Here is a 24,378-nt window from a genome sequence, read left to right as displayed (position 1 = left end):
CTGTACTCTCTGTGAACAGATAGATTAAGTACAAATTAAAAGCTTTGAGAAAACTGGCACAACTCTAGTTCAGCAGTGAGGTTCTTATACAACCCTAGTACGATGTGCTGGAAGGTTTCTGCAAACCTGGCACAGATACAGAAGAGAAAGGCCTTTATTCAAAAATTCATTTGTGACTATACAGTAAATGCCAAATTCTTCAGGATTCAAAATTTTAACAGGTATCTGTTTATTCATTGTTTCCCATCATTTACATTGTGCATTTTACACCGCCAGTTAGGGGTAGAGGCAGAGGCAGAGCACAGCTACGCACATTACATTAACCCATGGGTAACAGTATTTGCAAAAATAAATAAATCCCCTTTATGGATAATATTTTCTTCTTTGTAATTATTTTAGTAAAAACATGATTTTAACATTTTTATTTTAACAAAGGTGCAAGGAACACAATCAATGTACTTTATTTTGTTCAAGCAAACGGACACATCTTTAATGCAAAATTCATCCCAAATCAGTCAAATTCAATTTCTGATAATTTTCTATTCGCAAAACTTAAGTGGATTTTATGTTGTTTACATAAAAAATGACCTCTTTGCTAGTTATGGCTGTATGAGATACTTGTTTAGCTTGATCACAGACAATAGTCTACACCAAATTGTCCACTTTAGGACAATTTGCTTTGAGTGCACTTCTCTGTTTGTTTGCATGAGGAGCAGAGCTCACAGAGCATGTTACCCTCCATTTAGCTAGTTTCCCGAGGACCCAGATAGCCTACCTGTTGATATGTCATGTAGCCGAGATTTGTTTTCTCCACAATTAGCCATGGGTGTTTGGTTTGATGAAATTCAAATTGTTCAGTAGTCCTAGAGTTTCATTACTAAAATTAACGTCTACTTCACTTTGAAATGAATTGTTTGGTGTATCCCACTATTTATTTTCTACAGCCATGCTCTTAACTGTCATTAGTTGAAACTACATATCAGTAGCACAATTCACACACGCCGGCTGCTCAGGGCTTCCTTCATTTCTAGTTTCAATACTGGTTGAGATTCATCACAAACTGTTCTGGTACATTTACTGAATTAATCCGATTGAAGACTGATCTTCACTAGAAGCCTTTTTAAACCTTTTTCTGTCTGAAAATGTTTATTTTGACTGCTTCCCCACTTACACTCACACTGTAGACAGTGCTGCAATATACATTGGAAACATACACAGAAAGTCAGCCAGCGTAGGAAAGCACCACTCTATCTCCAGTTATGTTATTTAAGCTTCAAGTCTAATTAAAGGTATTTTTAGATCGTAAAAACACGTTTTTATGTCACAAGGAGCACATTGCTGTGCTTAGTGGTCCTGGAATACGAATAGTCTAAAAATGAAATGTGCTGGAGTTCCAGAGAGCTCTGGGAAATTAAGCATAGTTTTACATACTTCCACACATTTTTTTCCACTGTATCCTCCACAGAGAGACCAGGAATCCAGATACAGAAAACCAAATCCTGTGGCTCTCAATTTCAGCAGATCGCACAATAAAGGGTCCTGAGTGATTCATACCAGGAGAGTATTCCAACTGAAAGGCAGGTAGCTTCGTATGGGTCAGACACTGCTGGCTAAAATTGTGTCTATACCATCAGCTTCTTCTGAATGTTCCCTAAGATGTGGCAAACAGCTTGCCATACCCTACTAATGCTGATTAGGATTGGCTGTTTTTAGTCCACTGTCCTGGATGCCTATGAGCTAGCAGTATTAGCAGTTGTGTTTTTTTCTTATATGATATATTAAGCTCTTTCTGACGTGGGATCATGTGTAAAAAAGGGTAAAGAATGGAAAGTACACAGGACAGAGGGTGTGTGTAGTCTCTTTCTCTTCTCTGGTGATGGTACAAAGGTTGTAGTGGTGCGGTGAGTTGATTGACAAGATTGTTGAGTGACTCCAACAGTGGGGAGTATGTGAAGACTCAGGGGAATGTTCTGTTAATTGGGAATTCTAGACTCAGCAGGTTTAGATAACACTCCGGATAAAAACCACCAATTTATTTGTATAATATTAGGAATATTAAAGTACAGATAAATAGCAGGGTTTCATACAATGGGTATTGCTCTTTGAAAACAGTGCTCATCAGCTCTTAAAATGTAATCCTGTAATTTAATATATGCTACCTAAACTGATAAAGTTGCTGCCCTGGAAACCAGAAGTGTCTCCAAGTTGGCAACATTACAAATTTGAAAGAAGGGGACTCTGACCTTTAACTTTCACATGAAACATCTTTATTGGCAGGGAGGTGTGGTTAAATAAAACACCTTTTCTGAGAACCAGTTAATGGACAATGGATATCACAACTACAGTGCTTGTTAGGTCTTAAAGTGTATGGGACTCGATTCTAAAAATGTGGTAAAACATTCCTCTATGTTGCTAGAACTCACTAATTTGCCAAATCTTTTCTTTGTACTGAATGTCTCCTGACAAAAATAAACACACATGAGAACTTAAGATCATAAAGTCAATGAACAGCACTAATCTCATATTGCAGGTTTAATTGCTGCAAAGTTTATTGAAGAGTATCACAATGTTTTCTCGATAATCTTAGCGAACCACCCTCTATAACATGGTTAGGCAGTTTATTCCAACAACTCACAGCTCTTCCTAAAATTATACATTTCCAATATACCTTCTTAAAACAAGACAGTCCAATTAACATTATGTTAGCCAGATCTTTTCATATTCTGAATATGTAACCACATCTGAGCAACTCTACCACTCCACTGTAGAATGAAGAGTGTAAGTTATTTTTAATACTCTTGGTATATCATATTTATCAAATGGGAAATATCTGGTACATTAAATTCTCAAAAAGTAAAAAAACATCATATCTACTGTACAGTATATAAACCAGGAATTTCAGTTTTATTTGTCACAAACCTGTTATGGAAACCACAATGAATAAAGTGACTAACAGCAGGTTCTCAGTTGACTCCAGCCAACCGACAGGCTATGATCACTCCTGATGAAAGCCTCCTGGAAATCAACAGTGTGATGGGTAGTATACTGGGACCTAAAACCAAGATCCACCTTGGAACATGGAATGTCCAACCCATGTATGAAACATCCAGCACAAGTACTCAATGAAATACAATTTTGACATACTAGGGCCCTGGTGGACCAGTTCTGGTTATCAAATAACAAATGAGGGATCACAGATTCAAAAGAAAAAGCCAGATCCTTACTGGACTGGGAACCAGTGAGTGAAAGAATGATGAGAGTGCTCCACATTTTAGCTACAAGCCAGACATACTGCAAACTTACCATCTTGATCTGTTATGGTCCAACCAATGAAGCCGAAGAGCAGGAAAAAGATGACTGGCATGAACAATTGCAACTGGAGGTTTCCAAGGGTTCTGAACACGGCATACTCCTTATCATCAGTAATATGAATGACAAAGTGGGATCCGATAATACCAGCTATGAGAGAGCACTGGGTGGGTGTCCATGGGTGCGGTGAACACAATAATAATGCAGAGTGCCTCATTGACTTCTGCATGAATAACTGTGTCATTGGTGGCACCATATTCTCACACAAGAACATATACAGTAGAGTCCCGATTATCCGACCTACATGGTGTAGCGGCGAGGCTTATAAATAAGGCAGAATTAAGTGTTTCTGAGCTTTCCCAAATTAGGCCTCATTTCTCTGTTCATCTCTGTGGTGCAGCCACAGAGAAACTATTTATGCAGGCTGATTTAAGGTTTCCTTTGATAAAGTTTCCTAGGACAGCTCCCAAAGGGGGATGCACTTAGCTAAGCCTGGCTATCATGATCAATGGTCATCCATTGGCGCCTATCTGTCTAGGGAGTGCCAGATGGACATCTGGACTGCATTCCTAAGTGTCAGGAGTAAGTGACTCATATCTCACCTTGATCAACCAATCAGGGACTGGTAGAGCTGGGTAACCCACGTGGGACTCTGATGCCCATGGAACTTTCAGCCAATCAACGAGCTGAAGTTCTTCAGGTAAAAACAGGCTTCACAGAGATTCAGTAAGATTCAGAAGGGATTCAGGAGAATTCTGTGGACTTTGGGCGCGGCTTGGACAGCAACAGCCTGCAACTGTTTCTTTGTGCCCGCAGGAGATCTGAATCCCCAGAGATTGGATGAGTATTCAACTTCAATGCATTACAGCTCGAGAATTCAATTGTTATCCCAACCAGTTGATATCAATTTAATTCCTAAGAGTTATGTACTTGTTTTGAGTATCTAATGTAGAAGTTATAACCAAGTTCATTTATGAAACGGTCTTAATGAATGATATACTGAACGTATGTCCTCTTGATGTGTAACATTTCGTAACTGACTGAATATATATCTTTTGTATTCTGATAACCCTCTCGATAAGATATGTTAGGTTTATATGCATATTTTATGTATTAATAAATGTATCCTCGTGTATTAGTACCTGTGTGTGTGCGTTGTTTGAGTTATGTCGCATGGTTGGACTCTAAAGCCATCAAAAGAATCAACTTTGTGATTTACTGCTACAATTAATAATTGTCTCAGTAAATGCCCAAACCCTACAGAACTGGTGCCTTCAGAGAGCCACTACATTTACATTTTGGCTATAAAAACGTTACATTTTTGGCGTCCCTGGGCCGGCTATGATTACAATGGGAAGGACAGAATGTTGGATAATTGAAAATGTCGGATAATGTGGAAACTGAGTAGACAAATCATAGATTAATGGAAGTGCAGGATAAGTATGAAATCTGGATTTTTAATGTACTGTAATACTAAAATGATAGATTATAGAACTATTGTTAGTTATTATTTAAAGAAATGAGTGATCTGAATATGTTTCCCAGATGTGCTTCTCTTCCTTGCGGCATGGTCTCTCCAGTGTCTTAGTAACATGACATCAGTAGCAGTTGCCTCCTCTTGTTGTTCAACGTAAGATAGTGCCGCTTCGAGAGCCTTGACCACTTTGCTATGATTGATTCCTTCAGATTTGACTAGTGCCAATGTAGACCCAGTGCTGTCATCTTCATCAATTTCATCGTCATCCCGATTCACCAAAGCTATTATGTCATGATCCATCAATTCTTGTTGCTCATCCTTCTCCATCCATGTATATCATCATCATTTGCTTTCTCACAGCCTGGAATTTGTTGTAATGATGGTAGCAGGTTTTCACAATTTTTTTGCAACAATTCCTGTGCATTTTCATCTTCCGAAAGCAACTTCCTCCATGATCTTCCCAGAGTTTGTGGTTTAATTTCTTCCCATGATTGTGCGATCCAATAAACAACATCTTTTATGCTTATTTTCCTTAATTTATCAAGCACACCATCTTCATTGTCCATCACTTCAATGAGTGTAGTTAAAAGCTTGCAACAACATTTTTTCTTTAATGCTTCAAGCACACCCTGGTCCATAGGTTGACACAATGAGGTGATATTAGGAGGAAGACAAATTACTCTAATGTCCCCACTGCTAAATTCATCCATGTAGAATTAAATGGTGCATTATCGATGATAAAGATTGCTTTTCTTGGTAGGGTTAACGGTTTCAAATATTGTTCTACTGAAGGAACAAATTAATTGAAAGACTAGTCTTAGAAAATTTCTGAATTCATCTATGCATTCTTCTGGTTCTTATATGAAACTTGCAAAGAAGTACAAACTAATTTTATTAAAGTTTTTGTTTTTTTGGCCTTTCCAATAAATACAAGTTTTAGTTTGTGATTGCCAGTAGTTACTACAGGCTAGAATCGTGACTCTTCCCTTCCTTCGTTTATACCTAGGAGTTGAAGCTTTAGTCTGGGAAGATAAAGTTTTTGAAGGTAGCATTTTATAGTTTAAGTTCAGATGTATTGCCGCGTCAGCATGCATAGGCTGCAAAGGAATTAGTAATAGGTTTATCCCATGCTGAAAAGAGAAGAAAGAAAACACAACGTTTCGGCCATGGAGCCTTCTTCAGGTGTGAGAAAGACAGGGCAGTAAGCAATGGTAATGTAGCGGGAGAACAAAAGCTGGGAGAGAGGAGGAGAGAGGGGCTGGAGCCAATCAGGAGGTGTGAAGTCAGGATAAGTGAAATGAGGTGTGAAATGAAACCTACAATGAATAGAGAGAATTTAGAAGAAAAGTAGTCTGTCATTAAGAGAAGGGGGAAGGTATAATAATAATAATAATAATAATAATTGCTTACACTTATATAGCGCTTTTTTGAACACTCCACTCAAAGCGCTCCCCTCCACCACCACCAAGGTGCAGCATCCACCTGGATGATGCGACGGCAGCCATAGTGCACCAGAACGCTCACCACACATCAGCTATCAGTGGGGAGGAGAGCAGAGTAATGAAGCCAATTCATAGATGGGGATTATTAGGAGACTATTATTGGTAAGTGCTAATGGGAAATTTGGCCAAGACGCAAGGGTTACACCCCTACTCTTTTCGAGAAACACCCTGGAATTTTTAATGACCACAGAGAGTCAGGACCTCGGTTTTACGTCTCATCCGAAGGACGTCACCTGTTTACAGTATAGTGTCCCCGTCACTATACTGGGGCATTAGGACCAACACAGTCCCCAGTAACACCTAGCAGCAACCTTAGTTTTTCCCAGGAGGTCTCCCATCCAGGTACTGACCAGGCTCACACCTGCTTAGCTTCAGTGGGCTGCCAGCTGTGAGATGCAGGGTGATATGGCTGCTGGCTAAGAAGCAGCTCTGTTTCCGCCCAGTAATAATATTATTATAGGATTATTATAGAATAATATTATTATAATATTAACATAGGATATTATAGGATAGGAGAATCAAGGTATGATCCTAGCTGCAGGATAATTTTGGTTTCTGTAGTCTTTCTGATCTATGAGTTTGGAAAAACGTTTTTGAGAACACCGATGGAGAGATTAGAGTGGTCATGGCCATCAGAGGTGAAATGAGAAACAATGGGCTTGGAGAGATCTTTAATCTTCACAGCCCTAACATTTTTATAGTTTTATAGTTTAAGCCTGTCTCATCGCTGTTATATATCTGCTCACTTGATAGTCCTTCTTTGTCGATGAGACAATGCAATTCCGCTTTAAATTTGAGAAATTCTTCTGAGTTTGCCGATAATTTTTCGCCACAGAAGTTGAGCTGCCTTATTCCATATAGTTTTTTCCAGCGACCAAGCCAGCCTACACTAGCCGTGAAATCGGATTCCCCTTCATTGAATTCCCTTGGGAAAATTAGAGCTTTCTCTTGAAGTATCGGACCTGTAATAGGCATGCCCTTTGCTGCATGAACCACAAGAATAAGGCTTCACTGACCTTTTCATATTCACATTTCTTCATTGTTTTTCTGTCCGTCAGTCCTTCAGTTGAGGCCCAATCAGAGCAACACTTTTCTATCTCATTCCTTTTCCTTTTCCAGTCACCAACTGGAACTTGTCCCACACCGAATTCAGATGCAAGTTTTTGCATGGATTCGCCTCTGTCTATTCTTTTTAATGCTTCAAGCTTTTGTTCCATTGAAAGAACTAATTTGGCTCTCCTCGCACTTGTCATGTTTCTAAAATAAAATTATATATATGAGCGCAAACGAACAAGCAAAGCTATGTCAATGGCAGTATTTGACAAATGTATTTGATGAACAATTTGACGAAAAATAGAGACAAAGCAGCATGGGATTGGGCAAAATATTATGCATGCGTACGCATCCAGTACACAGCATATATATATATGGCATGTTAATTTCTATGTCAGAAAAAACGGAATGTCGGATAATCGAGTCTGTACTGTACAAGTTCACCTGGAAGTCACCTGATACTAAGACCTGTAACCAAATTGACCACATCATTATAAATGGCGTATGGCACAGGACTCTAGACAATGTCTGAGCTTACCATGGTGCAGGTGCTTGCAGTGATCATTATTTAATTGTTACTACCATCAAACTCAAAAGAATAATACCACATGACAAATACCAAAGTCAGCTAGATACCGTCAAATGTTAATTCCCAAGGAAGAGCAAGGAGTTTGTCAAAGAGCTCCTTAATGGTTTCAGTGATACCACTGATATCAAAAACCAAGATGTTAACAGTAAATAGGAGGCCATTAAGACAACTTAATTTAAAAACTGCCAAAATCATTCTGGAATTCAGACAGAGGGGTATCAAAGATTGGATAACACCAGCCAAATTACAGAAAACTGAAGAGAGAACGCAACTGAAAGAAAAGATGTTTAGCACCAAGTCACCAAGGCTATAGTATCTGGCCCAGAAAGCCAATAAGAGACCCTGAAGAGACAAGAGGCCCTATGTTGAGGATCTGGCAAACAGAGCGGATCATGCTGCTGCCATGGGAAACATGAACATGAACATGGTATATAACATGAACAGTTCTAACTACTCTGCTCCTGTCAAATACATAAATAGCAATGCTATTATCACTGAGAATGATCAAGCATCCATGGGTCCAACATTTTAAAGAGGTATTCAACTGCCCTCGCCCTGAAGACCCAGCCAACAATCCAACAGCCGAAAAGGACGTCAACATTGTCACCATTACACCCAATATGGATGAGGTCAGAAAAGCCAAGCTGAAAGCTAGCATCACCACTTTCACTAATGTTTTGACTGATCTCTTCCACACCATGTGGACTAAAGAATCCATCTTGGTGGACTGGACTAAAGGCCTCATTGTCAAGATTCCCTAAAAGGTTGACCTTACCAATTGCAACAACTCGCGAGGCATCACTCTACTATAAGTTCCAAGCAAGGTACTTTGCAGAATCCTCCTCAAGGTAATGGATACTGTCATTGATACTAAACATATCAATGTTCACTGTGTAAAGTTCTCTTTCAATTTTTGAAGTTTGGCCTTTTTAGCAAATAATTTCTAATTATATTATACTATTTAAATATAAATGTTACTTTATTTATTTGCTAAGTTTAGGATTGACTAATTTGTCTTTGCAACTAGTGGCTAATAAACTTATAAAGTTATATAATAAAGGAATTTCCAGTGCAGGATGTCATTACGTACACCATGCACCAATGTTTGGATTAAACTACTGCATTTTTTGTATTTCTTACTATATTTACATGAAGAACATTTACTGTATTGTCTTCATTCTTGAAAATTGCACCACTTCTTCATTTTGTTTTGCATTTCTTTTGTGTTAGTAGTATGGTGACAATATATGAGCTTTTCATATATTTGTATGTATTTTACAACCAGGTGACCTCATTATTGACCCACTAAACACAGTAATCGAAACTGAGAACCCCTTGCCACAGTGTAACCTGCTCTTAATAGATCTGAAATTAACAATGTAATTGTAACAGCAATACATCTGCTCTGCTCATTAGACTGCTGGGGGATGATGGAGGTTCAAAGCTTGTCTCTGATTAGATTCAGCACTTGACTAAACTGCAATTTGCAGCTGCAAAAGGACTTTGTCTCCTTCATTGTTTGTTGTATTTCATTAGTGCACTGGAGAGGTGTAGAGTGGTCTGCACTGAAAAAAGGATGTCTTTATTTATCTACAGATACTACAGAGATAGTACAGAACCGTTAGAAATGAATGTGTTCTCCTCCACATGCCCCTTATCTCTCCTACCTACATTTATTTTATTTTAAAAAAATGGGGATCCCCTATTACCTTTCTTTTTATATCCTTCATGGTTACAATTGCCACTTGTTTAACACCTCAGACTCCTGTCTCCTCCACCTGCACAGTGGCAGTGCACACTTTCCTCTGATTTATATGGTCCCATTTGAAAAGCTCCACACAACCCTAAAGCCAAATTAGCTGATGTTGGAGGAGTTAGGAATTTCCAACTGAGCACCACAGCAAGCTCACTGTTACCTGGCAGATCCAGGAGTAATGATTGTACAGTAAGCAAATGAAAATCAAGTTACCTTCACTTAATCATGGCAGCACAATGTAGCCTTGCTACTTGGGGAATCAAGAGGATAGTTGGCAAACACCTTAAACCAAGCTGAAATTTGCAATGTTGCAATAGGCATGAATCTGTGCTCAGAGAAAGTGCCTTTGTGAGTCATTCCTGTCCATGTTTTCACTGTTTCCGAAATATATTGCACTAAATGTGTTACTGTTGAAACATACAGTACTGTATATAACAATAGGTTACAAGTCACACCTTCTTTTTGTTTCAAAATCATCCATGACTTTTGCAAAGTTCTATATCGCAAACCTCAAGTTTTCAGTATGTCACAACATTGATCTGCTTGATCTCCACACGACAGTTGCTTTTGTGATCTGTATACGTTTGGGATTTTAAAAGTTTTGAGTGATACAAGATGAAAGGGAAATACAACTATGAATACTGTACATTTAGACAGAAAATAATTTTGCTTAGTTTAAATTGAAAGTGGTCAGGACTTGTTAGAGTCATTCACTCAAAAACATGAGCCTTGTTGAGCTGAAATAGGTTAACAAAATAACTTAAAATCAATTATATATAAAAATATGCTAACAGTAGAGCCCTAAAATGTACTAAAAATACAAAAATGTAAGTGTAATCACAACTGGAGTTGAACCTCAGCAGACTGGATTTACAGTATGCCACATAATTAACTAAATACAGGGCGATTCCATTTTAAAAACCCCAAAATATTTTAGCTTGAAATTAGATGCCCTTTATGGAGATGAAATCAAAATGCATTTAACATACAACAACAGTCAGAGGAAGTTATCAAAGAATGGAAATGAGTATTTTTAATTAATAGGCAATTTCCTTTTGATAAGATCTTGTTAAATGAAATGCCAGAGACAGCTGTGAAGCACCATGTGAACTTTATCCTAAGGATTTTGAGGTCTAGTTTTCACTGACTCTTTCTTGGTCCACCTGGGTTGAGCACAATTTACACTGTACATAATTTACCACACTGTAAAGTGACTCACCAGACAGCTGTCCACCTGAAAGGGGTACTACTTTGTATGGCAGCCTAGAAACAGAGAAAATTCAGATTATTTTGGATTGTTTCTTCCTGGTGAAAGCACAATGCTTTAAATGATTCAAAATGAACACAAATCCAATCCTTCATCAAGATCAATGGGAACAATAATGGCATCATGGCATGTAAATATGAAACCCTTTCTATCTTAACATAACAAATGCGGAGAAAGCTGGGTGAAAGCTGGAAGACACTGGGTGAAAATATTAACAGATCTACAGGATTGTGAACTATACAATGAATAGTGTATTATTACTAATTGTGGTGGTATTTTCTATGTTATATAGCTTAAAGTGTGAGTGTTGTTCTGTCTGTTTGTAACTTGAGTGTGCTCTGTGTCCATGTTCCATTGAGAAAGGGGGTTTGTTTCAGTGGGGAGGCATCAGGTCCTTCACAGTGTGTGGTTGTGTTGTGACTCTGATTACTGGGAGATTTTCTTTATTGCTAGAAGCCTATGTATACTGTACCAACAACAGCACAGAGCACAAATCCATGTTCTATATATTGACAGAACCCACTTAGAGACCTGAGAGTGCTACAAATGATAAAATGTTATTTTTTCTACAATAATGACGAAGTATTATGAACATGCAGAGCTTACTGTTATTTAAAATCCTGGCTTCTAAAGGTCATGAATACATTGAAGCATCCTGAAAACACTGAGCAGTTCAGTAATACTTCCTCTTTAGTATAATGGTACAGTGGTATGAAGTATCCCCTCCTTTCATTTAGGTGAATGGGGTTTGTATCTCTGATGGGTTGATGTGTTTAAGCATGTACTCACTCGCAAGACATATTTAAAAGGTCTACTATTTTTGTCACTACTTTAAAAAAAATACTTTCCTGGAATCAGTCCAGTGAAGAGTGACAAGATACAATCCGAGGCTTAAAGGAATGTTGTATGCCATCAGGCTGGAAGAATTGAACAATTTTAGTCTTTTCAAAATCCTCAATGGCATTCCCAAAGTCAAAACTAACAATTGGAGGCACAGTTTTACAGAGCAGTGTTGTGGCAGTCTTGAACAAGCTAACCAGCCTTGTTCTTAAACCAATACCTTGGCTTCTTTCAAGAAACAGTTGGATGAGATGGATTAGCTACTGAATTCCCTAATTGATTTGATGGGCCAAATGGCTTCCTCTAGTTTGTATGTTTTCTTATATTCTTACATAAGAATGTTTATTTTAATTATATTTTAACCCTGCGCTCTGACCCCAAGCTTCTCTCCCTGTCTGTGTTTGTCTTGTTTGTCTCATGGAGAGCAAGCTGGGGTATGTGAAAAGACAAATTCCTAATACAAGAAATTGTATATGGCCAATAAAGTGATCTTAATTTTTTAATATTCTTATTAATTGTAGGAAATGTAGTTGCTAAGCTGTTTTAAAAGTAAGTAAAGGTTTTCTAGTCTAGAAACAGGAAGAAATCTGTCTAGAAACAGTGAAGAAACTGGACAAAAATAAGCTGTGTCAAGAGTTTCCCAGGCCTGACCAAAGGGGCTATAGAACGCTGAAGTTGTATGTGCTCAGAGAGGTCTAGTGCTTCCTCAGCATGTCAACAAAATCTGTGGTTTGCCATGAGCTGCTTCAATCCTCCATCCAGAATTTCATATTGCTGTTTTGCACTGTGAATATACTGTATTGTGCTGAAAGGAAACTGTTGATGGCAATGTATATTTTGGATGGTCCATTTTATCCATATCATCTGTAATATGCAGCATTATTGTTTAAAACTTGTTTATTCCATAATTGGGAGATTTAAGTGTAAATATGAAAATTGTCAATAGTGCACACAGTTTAACCTCCAGTACATTGTTGTTGGAATCTAGTTTATGGGTCCAATCCATTTATGTTATAGTTAACTACAAGAGCAGGAGGCAGGATTGACAGAATTACTACACTGTTATAGTTGAGTAGAGAAGACATGCTGCTTCTGTGATGGCATGTTATCACAGGAACATTTGAACTAAATCTATCCTATGTGTCTGACTCTTTCTATGCCAAATTGGCACACACAATTGGAAAACCAGTAATCAGGACCACGTATTTCAGGCTTCAGTTCATACCCTTCTGCGTTTGGTGGCATTGTGGGGTCAATGGACACCATGGCCCCTGTTATATCCAAAACAGAGATAGCAGTGTTCCTGAAAGACATAACGTCGTAATTAGAAGTGGCTTAAGCAGTCACTCACAAACTGTCAAATCATTTCTACTGTGTAAAAAAAGAAGGTATGGTTCCAACCAGAGCCTGAGCAATTACCATCCATACATTACAACTTATTCAATAAGACCAAACTACTCACAGATAGAAACAATGGGACATAGCAGTTAAATAGCATTTTTATGGTTGTTCTTTATGGTTTGTTAGCACATTTGTAGGTTTCCTGGTATTCAGTGACACCTGAACACGGTTAAGTGATGTTGTTTTGTTTGTTTTCTCAAAGACTAGAAGATATTACCTTAAGCCAGTCCAAATACACAGTTTCATCACAAAAAACTACAGACTGCAATCTGCGATCTTTGAAAATGCTGTAGACATCAAAGCATCCATCCATTATCAGAAAAACTGCTCATTCCTCATCAGCCAGAGCCTATTCTTGAAATATAAAGTGGTAGTACTACACTATTGTTCCTAATTTCAAGGAACAATTAACCCAGCCAACATGCCTCTTGAAAAGGTGGTGAACATTTTCCAGAAAAATCTGGAAAAAACCCACGCAAGCAAAGGGAGCAACACAATGTTTTGCGAACTCCACAAAAAGCCACCTACTCTGTACTTGAACCCAGGGACCAAGAGTTATAAAGCAGCTGCAAAAAATACAAAAAAGTCTTACCTCGGCAGGCCAACAGCAGTGCAGAATAATTCCTTGATGTCACAGGGGCTGCAAAATCTGCTGAACACCACCTTCAGAAAAGTAAACAAATTACAACTTAAAACCCTTTTTACAAATAAAAGCATGAATAGAATAACACACACAATTCACCACACATTGTAAATGTTGCCTTTTTGTTTCAGAACACAAGACAGCGTCTTTCTTCCAATGTTAGCTCTGAAGTTCTTTCATATTGTCTAGATTATGGCACAAGAAATGTTGTCTCAAGGGTCTCATATGGGTACACAATTTGCAGCTGTTGACTTATTCAGTGCTCAGATTGTAGTGCTTCTAACACTTAAAAACTGTATAAATGTATCAAATGTTGAATAATACTTCAATACAATGATTTACAAAGGCTATGTTTTCTGTCTCTAAATTTGATCTATACATTTGTATATGAGCATTATATCTAAGATTAAGATTGCTTTATTAGCCATATACAATTTCTTGCATTAGGAATTAATCTTTTCACATACCCCAGCTTGCTCTCCATGAGACACAGACACACAGACAAGGAGAGAAGCTTGGGGTCAGAGCGTAGGGTCAGCCATTTATATGGAGCCCCTGGAGCAGCTGCGGTTAAGGGCCTTGCTCAGGGGCCCAATCTACTGAGCTGTGCCCCTTGTGTGGTTTGTTTCTATTTTGTTCCTTGGCTCTGTGTGAATGCCGTTATCCTTGCTGCTACAGTAAACTAGAAGACAGAAAAGTGGAATACTACCATTTCTTATGTGACCATTATTAAAAAAGAGGTTGGTATGTAATATACTAAATGGAACAGTAAGACCTTACAGGAAGATAAATGTCAGCCAGTCATTATATTTCCTACTGAGGTTTTGAAGACATTAGCTACTACAACTTATAACAGTCTAACCTGATTTGTTCTACAGGACATGTGGTATTGTGAAGTAGAGCAAGGTTATCAAAACAACTGTTTACACTTGAGCAGGAACACTACAGAGTGAGGGCACTCAAACATTCTGTGGATGGCAGCTTGGACACAGGTGCAGGAGACATGCAGTGAAAACGATTTGCATTTATCCCTCCAGATCTCTATTATCTAGAAACTACTGTACTACTAATAACCAGAGATGTAGATGGGTCAAATGACCGCCTCATATTTGTAAACTATCTAGGACCTGCGCAAAGCTGCACATACAATACTGAACTTTGTTGCTGAACCAGTCACACACTATTACAAGAGAATATCTTATTATTACATATTATAAATGTCATGTTGTTTTTAATCTTCCAGATTTAGATTTGACAAGTACTGTAATGCATCCTGGAATACTTAGTGTCTGACAAAAAAGAATGTGGGCCAATGGGAAACATTCTAGCTACAACAAGGCATAGAAAAAGGACATACATTTGTTCCATGAGGATTCCGAAATGAGCCGGACAGGATGTTTGAAAACATTATCATTCACTGTAACTCATTAACAAACTCACATATTGTTTGTAAGTACAGATGAGATGAAGAGGCCATTGGGTCTGTACAGTAACGATCCAGTTCCTAGTAAAGTGTTTCCAATAAAAATGAGAACTTGAAATGAAAATTGCACTTCGTAAATATTATGTTCACAATAAGTATTATGTGTTGTAAACTGAATGTTGTCACAGCAAGAAAGAGGAAATGATAAAGAGGAAAGGACACCTTCTAGGATAAATCACAAAAATTACCTATAAAGATTAGAGGCTGTAATATTCAGCTGAAGCATTTTAATAAGCATCATTTACAAGAAGTGCTGTTTCACAATTGACTGTGTGTGTAAATGCAGAGAAAGCAGAAAAGCTTTTGTGAAACACTACCTATGCCTGCGTACCTGGCTACCTGCCTACCAAACTACCTATGTATGCCTGTATACATAATTTAAATTGTGCTCACAACGAAGGCACAACAAAAAGCTACTTTCTGGAACAGTAATAAGTATTTTAAGACCATAAGGACCGCACATAACCCACACAGTGCACATAAAGCCACACAGTGTACCTTGTGCAGTTTTGGTTGATGTTGATGTTATCCATACACAGTGAGAGCTATTTATGAACATTTACAAACATTATTTTCACATTCTTTGATACAATCTGTCTTGTTTTACCTTACTTTGAAAAAAAATATTTGGAGCTTAACAAAAATTTTTACACAATTCTGTAATAAAGTTCAATTCCACATCACCTGCTCTGGAAACCTATAAAACAGAGCTTTAAACCTTGCTCTGGAGAGAAGGCAATATGTTATAAAATGATTCTGCAATCATGACAATGAAGGCCAAACATATACTGCATCTAGAATCTAATGAACGGCATCATTTTCACAGTTTTCTAAATACACACGCAGGTAAGCTTGTTATTTACGCAAGTTGCTCTGTGTTATTTATAAGAGGCTTATAAATTCTTCTTGTATGCTTGGTGCATCATACTCTGTACAACTACTGAACTCTTTCATTAACAAACAACAGGTCTGCAGAACAGGATGCCAATCTGCAAACCATTATCATGAAAGAAACTCAAAACAAGAAGTGAATTTGTAAATTATCAAACACAAATGCTTTGCAGGTAGAAAATACTTATATTTAAAAGTCCTTTGAGCATCATATTTTCTGTTGCAGTTTTGTAACATTATAGCTGGCCTGAGAATTAAATGGCTAGTTCCTGAGTCTTTCCTACACCACCACTTGGACCTTGCTTTACTGGGCCAAATAGAAAAACATCTCAGTGTGTGAAATCTGTAGCAGCGCACTCACCACTGGTGCTGCTCTTCAATTTGGTATCACACAGACACACAGGCTGGGAGCTGGAAGTCTTGGACCTTTGTATCTGGTAGTGTGACAGTGATACTGTTGGCACGGATATCTTATGCCAAAATGCCCCAAAAGACATTGGAATCAGGCTCATCCACACTACAATATAGCTATTCACATAAAAGCTGTAATATAAAAGACATTCAAACACTTGTTTTATTGGTTTAGGACACTTAGCGAGTTTTGACCTGTCAGACTTTAAACTTTCTATGAAGTGACGTACTGTATCACAGTAGATCAGATAAAGCCCTAGTGGAATGGAGCAGCACAACAGATTTATTATGCATTCTTCTGGGCCGCACCCATAAAAAAATCTCAGATACCAGCACCTAAGTCACAACTTTATAGTTTTTATAATCAAGTCATATCTACTACTATAAAAAACTATTCTGTTTTTAGGATTATCACATTTTACTTTTCAATTTCAGTTTCAAATATCTTGTTAGGATATCTGTTTGGAAAAATAGTGAGAAATCATATATGAACTGTATATACAGTAGTATAATTCCTGCATAACAAACTCTCAAATTACAAACAGAAATACTTGAATAGCTGGGATACAATATTTTAAAAAGATTTATGGATCCTTTTCTCAAGTATTCCACGGGGCTAAGGAGTACTTTAAGAGTATTTTCTTTCCAATAGATCTTGTCCAAAAGTGTGCAACATATTTATAACAATCCTACAAAATGTGCATAATTTTTTTCGAAAATCTTTTCACACACATATGATTCATGATCCAGATTTACTTTTCTAATAAGTAGTTTTCAGGTTATACTGTTCTTTTAACAGACGTAACAGTAACGGTTAGATTTACTTGCATGTAGAGCTGCTTGAAGCAGAAAAGCAACTCTGCATGTCTTTCAGTGTATTATGCCTCATCATCATCTTATGAACAATGCCAGAGTATAATAGTCCCTCTCTGATTCTCTCATTACAACTCTTAACACAGGATGGGACGGGAGGTGTGTCTCCAGGGATACAGTAATTTGTTTTAATTCATTTGTTTGTTCATATAATACTCTATATTTTGATTTCAGAAAATGAGCAAAAACATTTTATTCACATTTTCAAAGTCTGCTGTTTTCTTATAAGCTGCCAAATAGTAAAGACAATACTAACAACTGCATTCATAAAGTGTATTTACCCATTTAAATATGGCTGATACTAATTACTGTACATGTTGAAAGGGTTCTGTCACTCCTTTCAACTTTAATGAGTTTACATCTAAGATGTAGTCAACTTTAAATTTATTCTTATTACTATAAATTTCCCAAAACATGCTTTTGCAGGTTGTGTCCCAATTGTTAATTCTTATGTACATAATAGATTTTTCTTTTACTGAATTTGAATGTTCAGGTTTGATTTGTGATTTAATTAATGGTAGCTTTGGAACCAAGATCAGGCTGAAGCGTCTAATAAGCAGCTGCCCTGAATCAGCTCTTTACTAGAGGCTCTCAAAGCCTATAGAAATAAAGGTCTTTCAGGTCAACGAGGCCCCTGTGAGATGAGCTCTCATGGTGTTGTTCTGGGCCCGATCTTAAAAGCTTGTATTCCAGGGACACGATGACAGGTGTTAGTGTCAGGTCTCATTTTGGAGGAGCACGGAAAATGCCAGTAAAAGAAAGACTTGGAAGGAGAAAGAGAAACCCAAGAACAGAGAGAACAACAGAGGGAGCAGAGAAATGTGTGGTCTGGACTCCATGAAATAGTTGTTGTTATGTTAACCTAACATTATTCCGTGTGGTATTATAATAATTTAGAATGTAATAATAAATAGAAGAGTTCTGTTTGTGTCTTCTCTTCTGAACATGCATAGAGAAATTAATGTAAAAGTCTACAAAAATCTAAAGAGGTTCCGATAGGTAGCTGCGTCAGTATGCATAGGCTGCAAAAGAAGAGGTAAAGGAAGGCTCACACCTAAAGAATTCCCCACAACCAAATGGTTGTATTCTTTTCTTTCCTTTAAGCATGGAATTAACTTTGACCTGTTCCATTAAAAATCTAAATTGTATAGGAAGGAATTTGTATTTCAAATGTTCACTAGTACTGCCTTACTTGACCACATGTCTCAAATACATTAGTTTGCTTGAAGGTAGAACATTGCTTTTTAGATGCATTACTATGCAGTTGTGTTAATAGTGAGTCCAAGAAAATCTGAAATAAACTTCTCTATATCCAGAACTCAGCATTATCAAACAACTGAAGCTCTTACCTCTGTTCTCACATCTCTGCACTGGCTTCCTGTTCAGCATGTTAAGTGCAAAGTCCATGCTAAAACTCTTCCACTGAAGTTGAAGGCTCTGAATGGTTATCTTCAGCTCAAATTAGAAAAATTACTCACTTTATATCCCTTTTCAATGATTGTAGACATTTGTTTTAAACACTCCCAACTCAAAACGTCATGTTTGCTGATTGTAATTTCTATGACCTTTTCATAAGCATTCTTCATTTTTCTATCAATGCTTTAAAACATTTTCATAGACTTGCTAGATTTGTGTTGAAATGTATGATGGTCTAATTTATAATTAATATTCAAGTTATTCGTAAGTATTTTAATACAATTATAATAACAATTTATTTTAATTTATATTTTATCCTCTATGATCTTGTGATCTTGCATGCCCAATGCTGATCCTAGAGGACTAGTGTATCTGCGTGTTCTTTAGGTTTCTTAAAAGCACCAGCACTTATTTCTCATTGGTCTATTTAGCCAATAATTACCTGATTTAGGTTGTCAGGTGCTGAGAAGAGATGAAAATGTGCAGACAAACCAGCCATCCTGGATCAGGATCAGAATGGGACTGTCTTAGGAGAAGTAGTTCAGGTGGGTAGCTGCGTCAGCATCCGTAAGCTGCAAAGGAACAAGTTATAGGTTTATTCCATGCTGAAAAAAAGAAGAAAGAGAACACAACGTTTCGGCCGTGGAGCCTTCTTCAGGTGTGAGACCTGAAGGCTCACACCTGAAGAAGGCTCCACGGCCGAAACGTTGTGTTCTCTTTCTTCTTTTTTTCAGCATGGAATAAACCTATAACTTGTTCCTTTCCTGTCTTAGGAGAATCCTTCTTTAATACGTGAAAATAATTAGCCTGTGAGCAGTCTAAAGGTTGTGTGGTTATGCGTATTCTTCTGTGTCTCCAAATGGATTACAATTACAGACACTAAGGAAGAGGCAGGTCTGTAAATGCACCTACACTGAGCATCACAGCTGAGTAAATGGAATCACTTCAGAAGATCAAAGCTGTGAAACAGGATGCAGAGAAGAAAGGTGAGGTTTGAAGGAAAAAAAATACTTCAAAGTCTGCTGTAGTGCACAGATCTGCAATATGTTTTTGTTAATTTTTAAATAAAATTATACGATCAAAAAAATATTACCCTATCTGATTATTTTTTATCAGTAAAATTAGTTAACAGCATGTTGTTTTCACAAAATAAATGTGGGCAACACACATCGAGCTGTCATTCAATATGATTTTCTGGAAAAAAAAACTGAATATGCCGATTATTGTCTACTTCTGTGATTAGTAAAGCTTCATTTTCAAAATGGAATATGCAACACAGTACTATGTTCAACAGCAATAAAATACAAACTACTGTAAAAAGAATTATACATATTATATGTATGGACAAGTGGAAATAATTATACATTTTTGTGCTTTAATTAAAAACAGTTGCTTTTAAAAATAAACAAACACAAATAAAACACAGAGCTTCACAACTTAAATTATTGTATACTGACAACTGTTCATATACTGTACCTCACAAAGCACTCATGATGTGAGCCAGCGTGAATATTACTGATGCTTTTCAAGTAAGCATTTTCCTAGGAACATGGTGCGTTTGGCCATGCAGATCTGTTTTCCATGCCTTATCAAATTTCCTGATTACCAGATTGAGATTTGCCCACTAGTCCGTATCTGACAGTGAATCGATTGGACCTCTACTGCATGGCATTTCAAGGAACTCCAAAGGCTATCTGCTATCTGGGAGAAGAGATCCTTTTTTGTAAAACAAAGTTAAGTTTTATGTTAGTACACAAAGACAATAGAAAAACAAGAGTTTATTCTTCCTTAATTGATTATTAGGACATTTTGATCCAAAATCCCACTAAAACAATTTTTAAAAGACTGCACGTTGTCACATCATCAAGAAAGTTATTGAATTATTCCTAATTATTATCATTATGATGGATTATTTTTATCCTTTTGAAGAAGATTCCTGGATTGACTTTACAAATGCTTAACAAGATTTTGATTCATGTCCATAAATTATCCTCTATTCCAGGATAAAAAGATTGAAATTCTTGGATTAAATTCACCATTCTTTTTAGAAGAGGAGCTGATCAGGGTTCTCTTCTTTGTTTTACCCCTAGACCAGTGTAGCGGCGAGGCTTAATAATAAGAAAGAATTAAGTGTTCTGAGCCTTCCCAAATGAGGCCCCATTTCTCTGTTCATCTCTGTGGTGCAGCCACAGAGAAACTATTCATGCAAGCTGATTTAACGTTTGATAAGGACAGCTCCCAAAGGGGGATGCACTTAGCTAAGGCTGGCTATCATGATCAATGGTCATCCATTGGCGCCTATCTGTCTTGGGAGTGCCAGATGGACATCTGGACTGCATTACTTAGTGTCAGGAGTAAGTGACTCATATCTCACCTTGATCAACCAATCAGGGACTGGTAGGGCCGAGTAACCCACGTGGGACTCTGATGCCCATGGAACTTTCAGCCAATCAATGAGCTGAAGTTCCTCCAGGTAAAAACAGGCAACACAGAGAGCCTGTAAGATTCAACGAGATTCAGTAAGATTCTGGAGAGGATTCTGTGGACTGTTTTAAAGGGAATTCAAAGGAGAATTCCAGGGCAGGACGGCCCAGGAGCAGAATGCTCCCAAGGGCAGGACATTCTCGCAGCGCTCCTCCTGACCATCCTGAGACTCAGCCCGGACAACCACGGAACGGCCAGTGTGTCCGAGTGCCAGAACTTTCCTTTGTTCTAAGAGTCTAGAGTGGAGGTTGCCAGAGAGTAACCAGCAGCAGGCCTAGTGAACAGGTCGGAACTGTGGACAGCTGAATCACTATTCAGAACTAGCTCTTCATCAGGAACGAACCGGTCCTCTTCCTGACTTGCTGGGACCCACAGTCATCTTTTCTCCTGTGCACAAACTTTGCTAGTTAAAGCCAACAGTGAGCATCAGCAGCGCACCGTCGCAAGCCGCACAGCACAGCCTGGCACACAGCCAGAGAGCGCGGATTGGACAGCAACAGCCTGCAACTGTTTCTTTGTGCCCGCAGGAGATCTGAATCCCCAAAGATTGGATGAGTATTCAACTTCAATGCATTACAGCTCGAGAATTCAATTGTTGTCCCAACCAGTTGATATCAATTTAATTCCTAAGAGTTATGTACTTGTTTTGAGTATCTAATGTAGAAGTTGTAACCAAGTTCACTTTACGAAACGGTCTTAACGAATGATATACTGAACGTATGTCCTCTTGATATATGTAACTCTTTGTAACTGACTGAATACATACCTTTTGTATTCTGATAACCCTCTCGATAAGATCTGTTAGGTTTACATGCATATTCTATGTATTAATAAATTTATCCTCGTGTATTAGTACCTGTGTGTGTGCATTGTTTGAGTTATGTCGCATGGTTGGACTCTAAAGCCATCAAAAGAATCAACTTTGTAATTTACTGCTACAATTAATAATTGTCTCAGTAAATGCCCAAACCCTACAGAACTGGTGCCTTCAGAGAGCCACTACATTACATTTTGGCTATGGCAACGTTACATATTTGGCGTCCCTGAGCCGGTTTTCTTACATATTTGGCGTCCCTGAACGGCTATGAATCACTACATATTTTGGCGTCCCTGGGTGGGCGTGGCAAGACTGAAATGAGTCAACCAAGCGGAATAATTCAATATAAAACGCCGCGGGTTTCATACACGACAATACAGTGTGCTGAAAGCCGAAAGGAAAAAAGTTCCCCTTGCTCTTTAAGCAGTGCTTGATTGTTTTGTGATCTTTTGCGATCTACCGGGTTGATTGCATGCTTGATCTTGTGGTTTTCTGTGGTAAAACTGTGATTTCGTACTTAAAAGTAATACTCTTTAAGTTTAACGATGGTCGGTTAAAGGTCTGAATTCGAGTCGCTATTAAGCACTCTCTCTAGCAGCGACAGGTCTGACCACGATCTCTTCCATATCTCCGTCAGCAGAGAAGCTAGGAGGATAAATCTCCATTCTCTGAGAGAGCTAGCGAAGGACATAGAGAGATTTGACCCCGCAGTGTCAGAGAATAATATCGAGAGTTATATTCAGGACCTCAGGTATAACCTGCAGTACCTGCCAAACGCCACAGAACAGGAGAAAGTGTTTCTGGTCAGGAAAAGTACCAGCAGAGCTGTACATGAGTGGATGGCTAGGCAGATGAAAGAAGTCTGTAATGACTTTGAGCAGCTATGTCAAGCACTTATCGAAGAATACAGTGCGTTTATTGACCCAACTGCCGCGATAGCCGCCGCTCTTAACATTAAGCACGAGAGAGCAGAGTCCCCTCGTGAATATTACGAGAGACTTAGACGAACTTATTTTGCAGGGCGAAATGATGAGGGTTGCGAAGAGAACACACATTTCAAGGGTTTATTCATTGTGAATCTCCACCCGTCAGTCAGAAAGATGATCTTAATGCATACAGATGCACAGACCATGAAAATGACTGATATTAAGAGATTCGTGCAGAAAGCCTGGGAGTATGATGTCCAAAGTCGCTCTGAGCAAAAAGCTGCTAAAGCGACTCAGAGAGAAACCTTTGGTGGATCACCAGAAAGGCAAAGTGTGGAAACAGGTCAAGGCTCCTAAGCCTTCTGTACAGAAGGAAAGGGGGGCCAAGAGGCAGACTGTGCTCACACAGTGCCCACCGAACACAGAAGCCCATGCGGAGATTCCTTCTGTTCCCTCTGGACAAGAAATAAAAATATTTTCTTGTTCCCCGAATATACAGGGAAGTCGTGTCCCGGCCGAGGTCTCAACAGCCTCCCTGCCACAGGAGCGGTGCTCCAAGCAGCCGCCTGATCCACCAGGTAAAGCACACACCTTTTACATCCCTAAAGAGGAGCAGATCTCCCCACCTGGCGATGAGAAGGAGCTTTCCCTGTGCACCCTGGCACCCAAGAGGGGTCAGGAACACCACCCTGCAGTGGTGGAAGGGATCCAGATGGCAGGAGAGCAGGTTGGTGATGTAGCCCTCACCCTTAGCCCTGAGAGGTCCTCTATTAGTGAGGATCTGCTTGAGCAGCTGTCACAGGGCCACCGCCAGGTGCCCCTGTTGCAACATTCACAGGTTAGACAGGAGGTCCAGCTGGATGCTGAGACTACTGCGCTGTGGACACACCTGATCCCAGATGCCGATTCCCTCTGCTGTGACCCAGGGAACCTGCAGTCAGGTAACATTATTTCTCACAACTACCAGGTAGTGAGTGAGACTGACCTGATTGTTCCTGCCTCAACGGCAGGGTTGCCAACACACCCAGTCCCCCAGAAGGGACAGGGAATGAAAGCCGAGCCGGTTTTCTTACAGCCACCAGCTCAGTCTGTCAGTCTGAGTCTGACCAACAGTGGTTCACCCAGACTGGAGCTGGATGGTCAAGTCACCCGCCTGCCAGTGCAGGACATCGCAAAGAGGGGTGTCAGAATCCCCGCCTGCACTGACATGGGCCTGGTGAGTGATAGTAAGTTCAAAGAC

The 24,378-nt window shown here is 38.7% G+C and overlaps 1 protein-coding gene across 10 annotated transcripts in view; it reads right to left on the bottom strand.

Moving 5' to 3' along the window:
• pde9aa (phosphodiesterase 9aa) overlaps nt 1-24,378 on the bottom strand; it is a 75,621-nt gene that overhangs the window by 37,770 nt on the left and 13,473 nt on the right. For 7 of the 10 annotated variants that reach the window (XM_088606992.1, XM_088606965.1, XM_088606973.1 and 4 more), the window contains exons 2-4: nt 13,787-13,857; nt 13,019-13,096; nt 10,906-10,949 (exon numbers count right to left, since the gene is read on the bottom strand). In XM_088606992.1, coding sequence (XP_088463118.1) covers nt 10,906-10,949; nt 13,019-13,096; nt 13,787-13,857 — 193 coding nt within the window. Of the gene's footprint in view, nt 1-775; nt 1,545-10,905; nt 10,950-13,018; nt 13,097-13,786; nt 13,858-16,572; nt 16,660-19,353; nt 19,484-24,378 lie in introns of those variants that run through there. The other 3 variants (XM_088606982.1, XM_088607016.1, XM_088607033.1) reach the window with 3 other exon arrangements.

The sequence above is a fragment of the Lepisosteus platostomus genome, chromosome 2, assembly GCF_059453375.1.
Source record: "Lepisosteus platostomus isolate fLepPlt1 chromosome 2, fLepPlt1.hap1, whole genome shotgun sequence".
Taxonomy (NCBI): Eukaryota; Metazoa; Chordata; class Actinopteri; order Semionotiformes; family Lepisosteidae; genus Lepisosteus; species Lepisosteus platostomus.
This window is presented reverse-complemented; position numbering and strand designations above follow the sequence as displayed.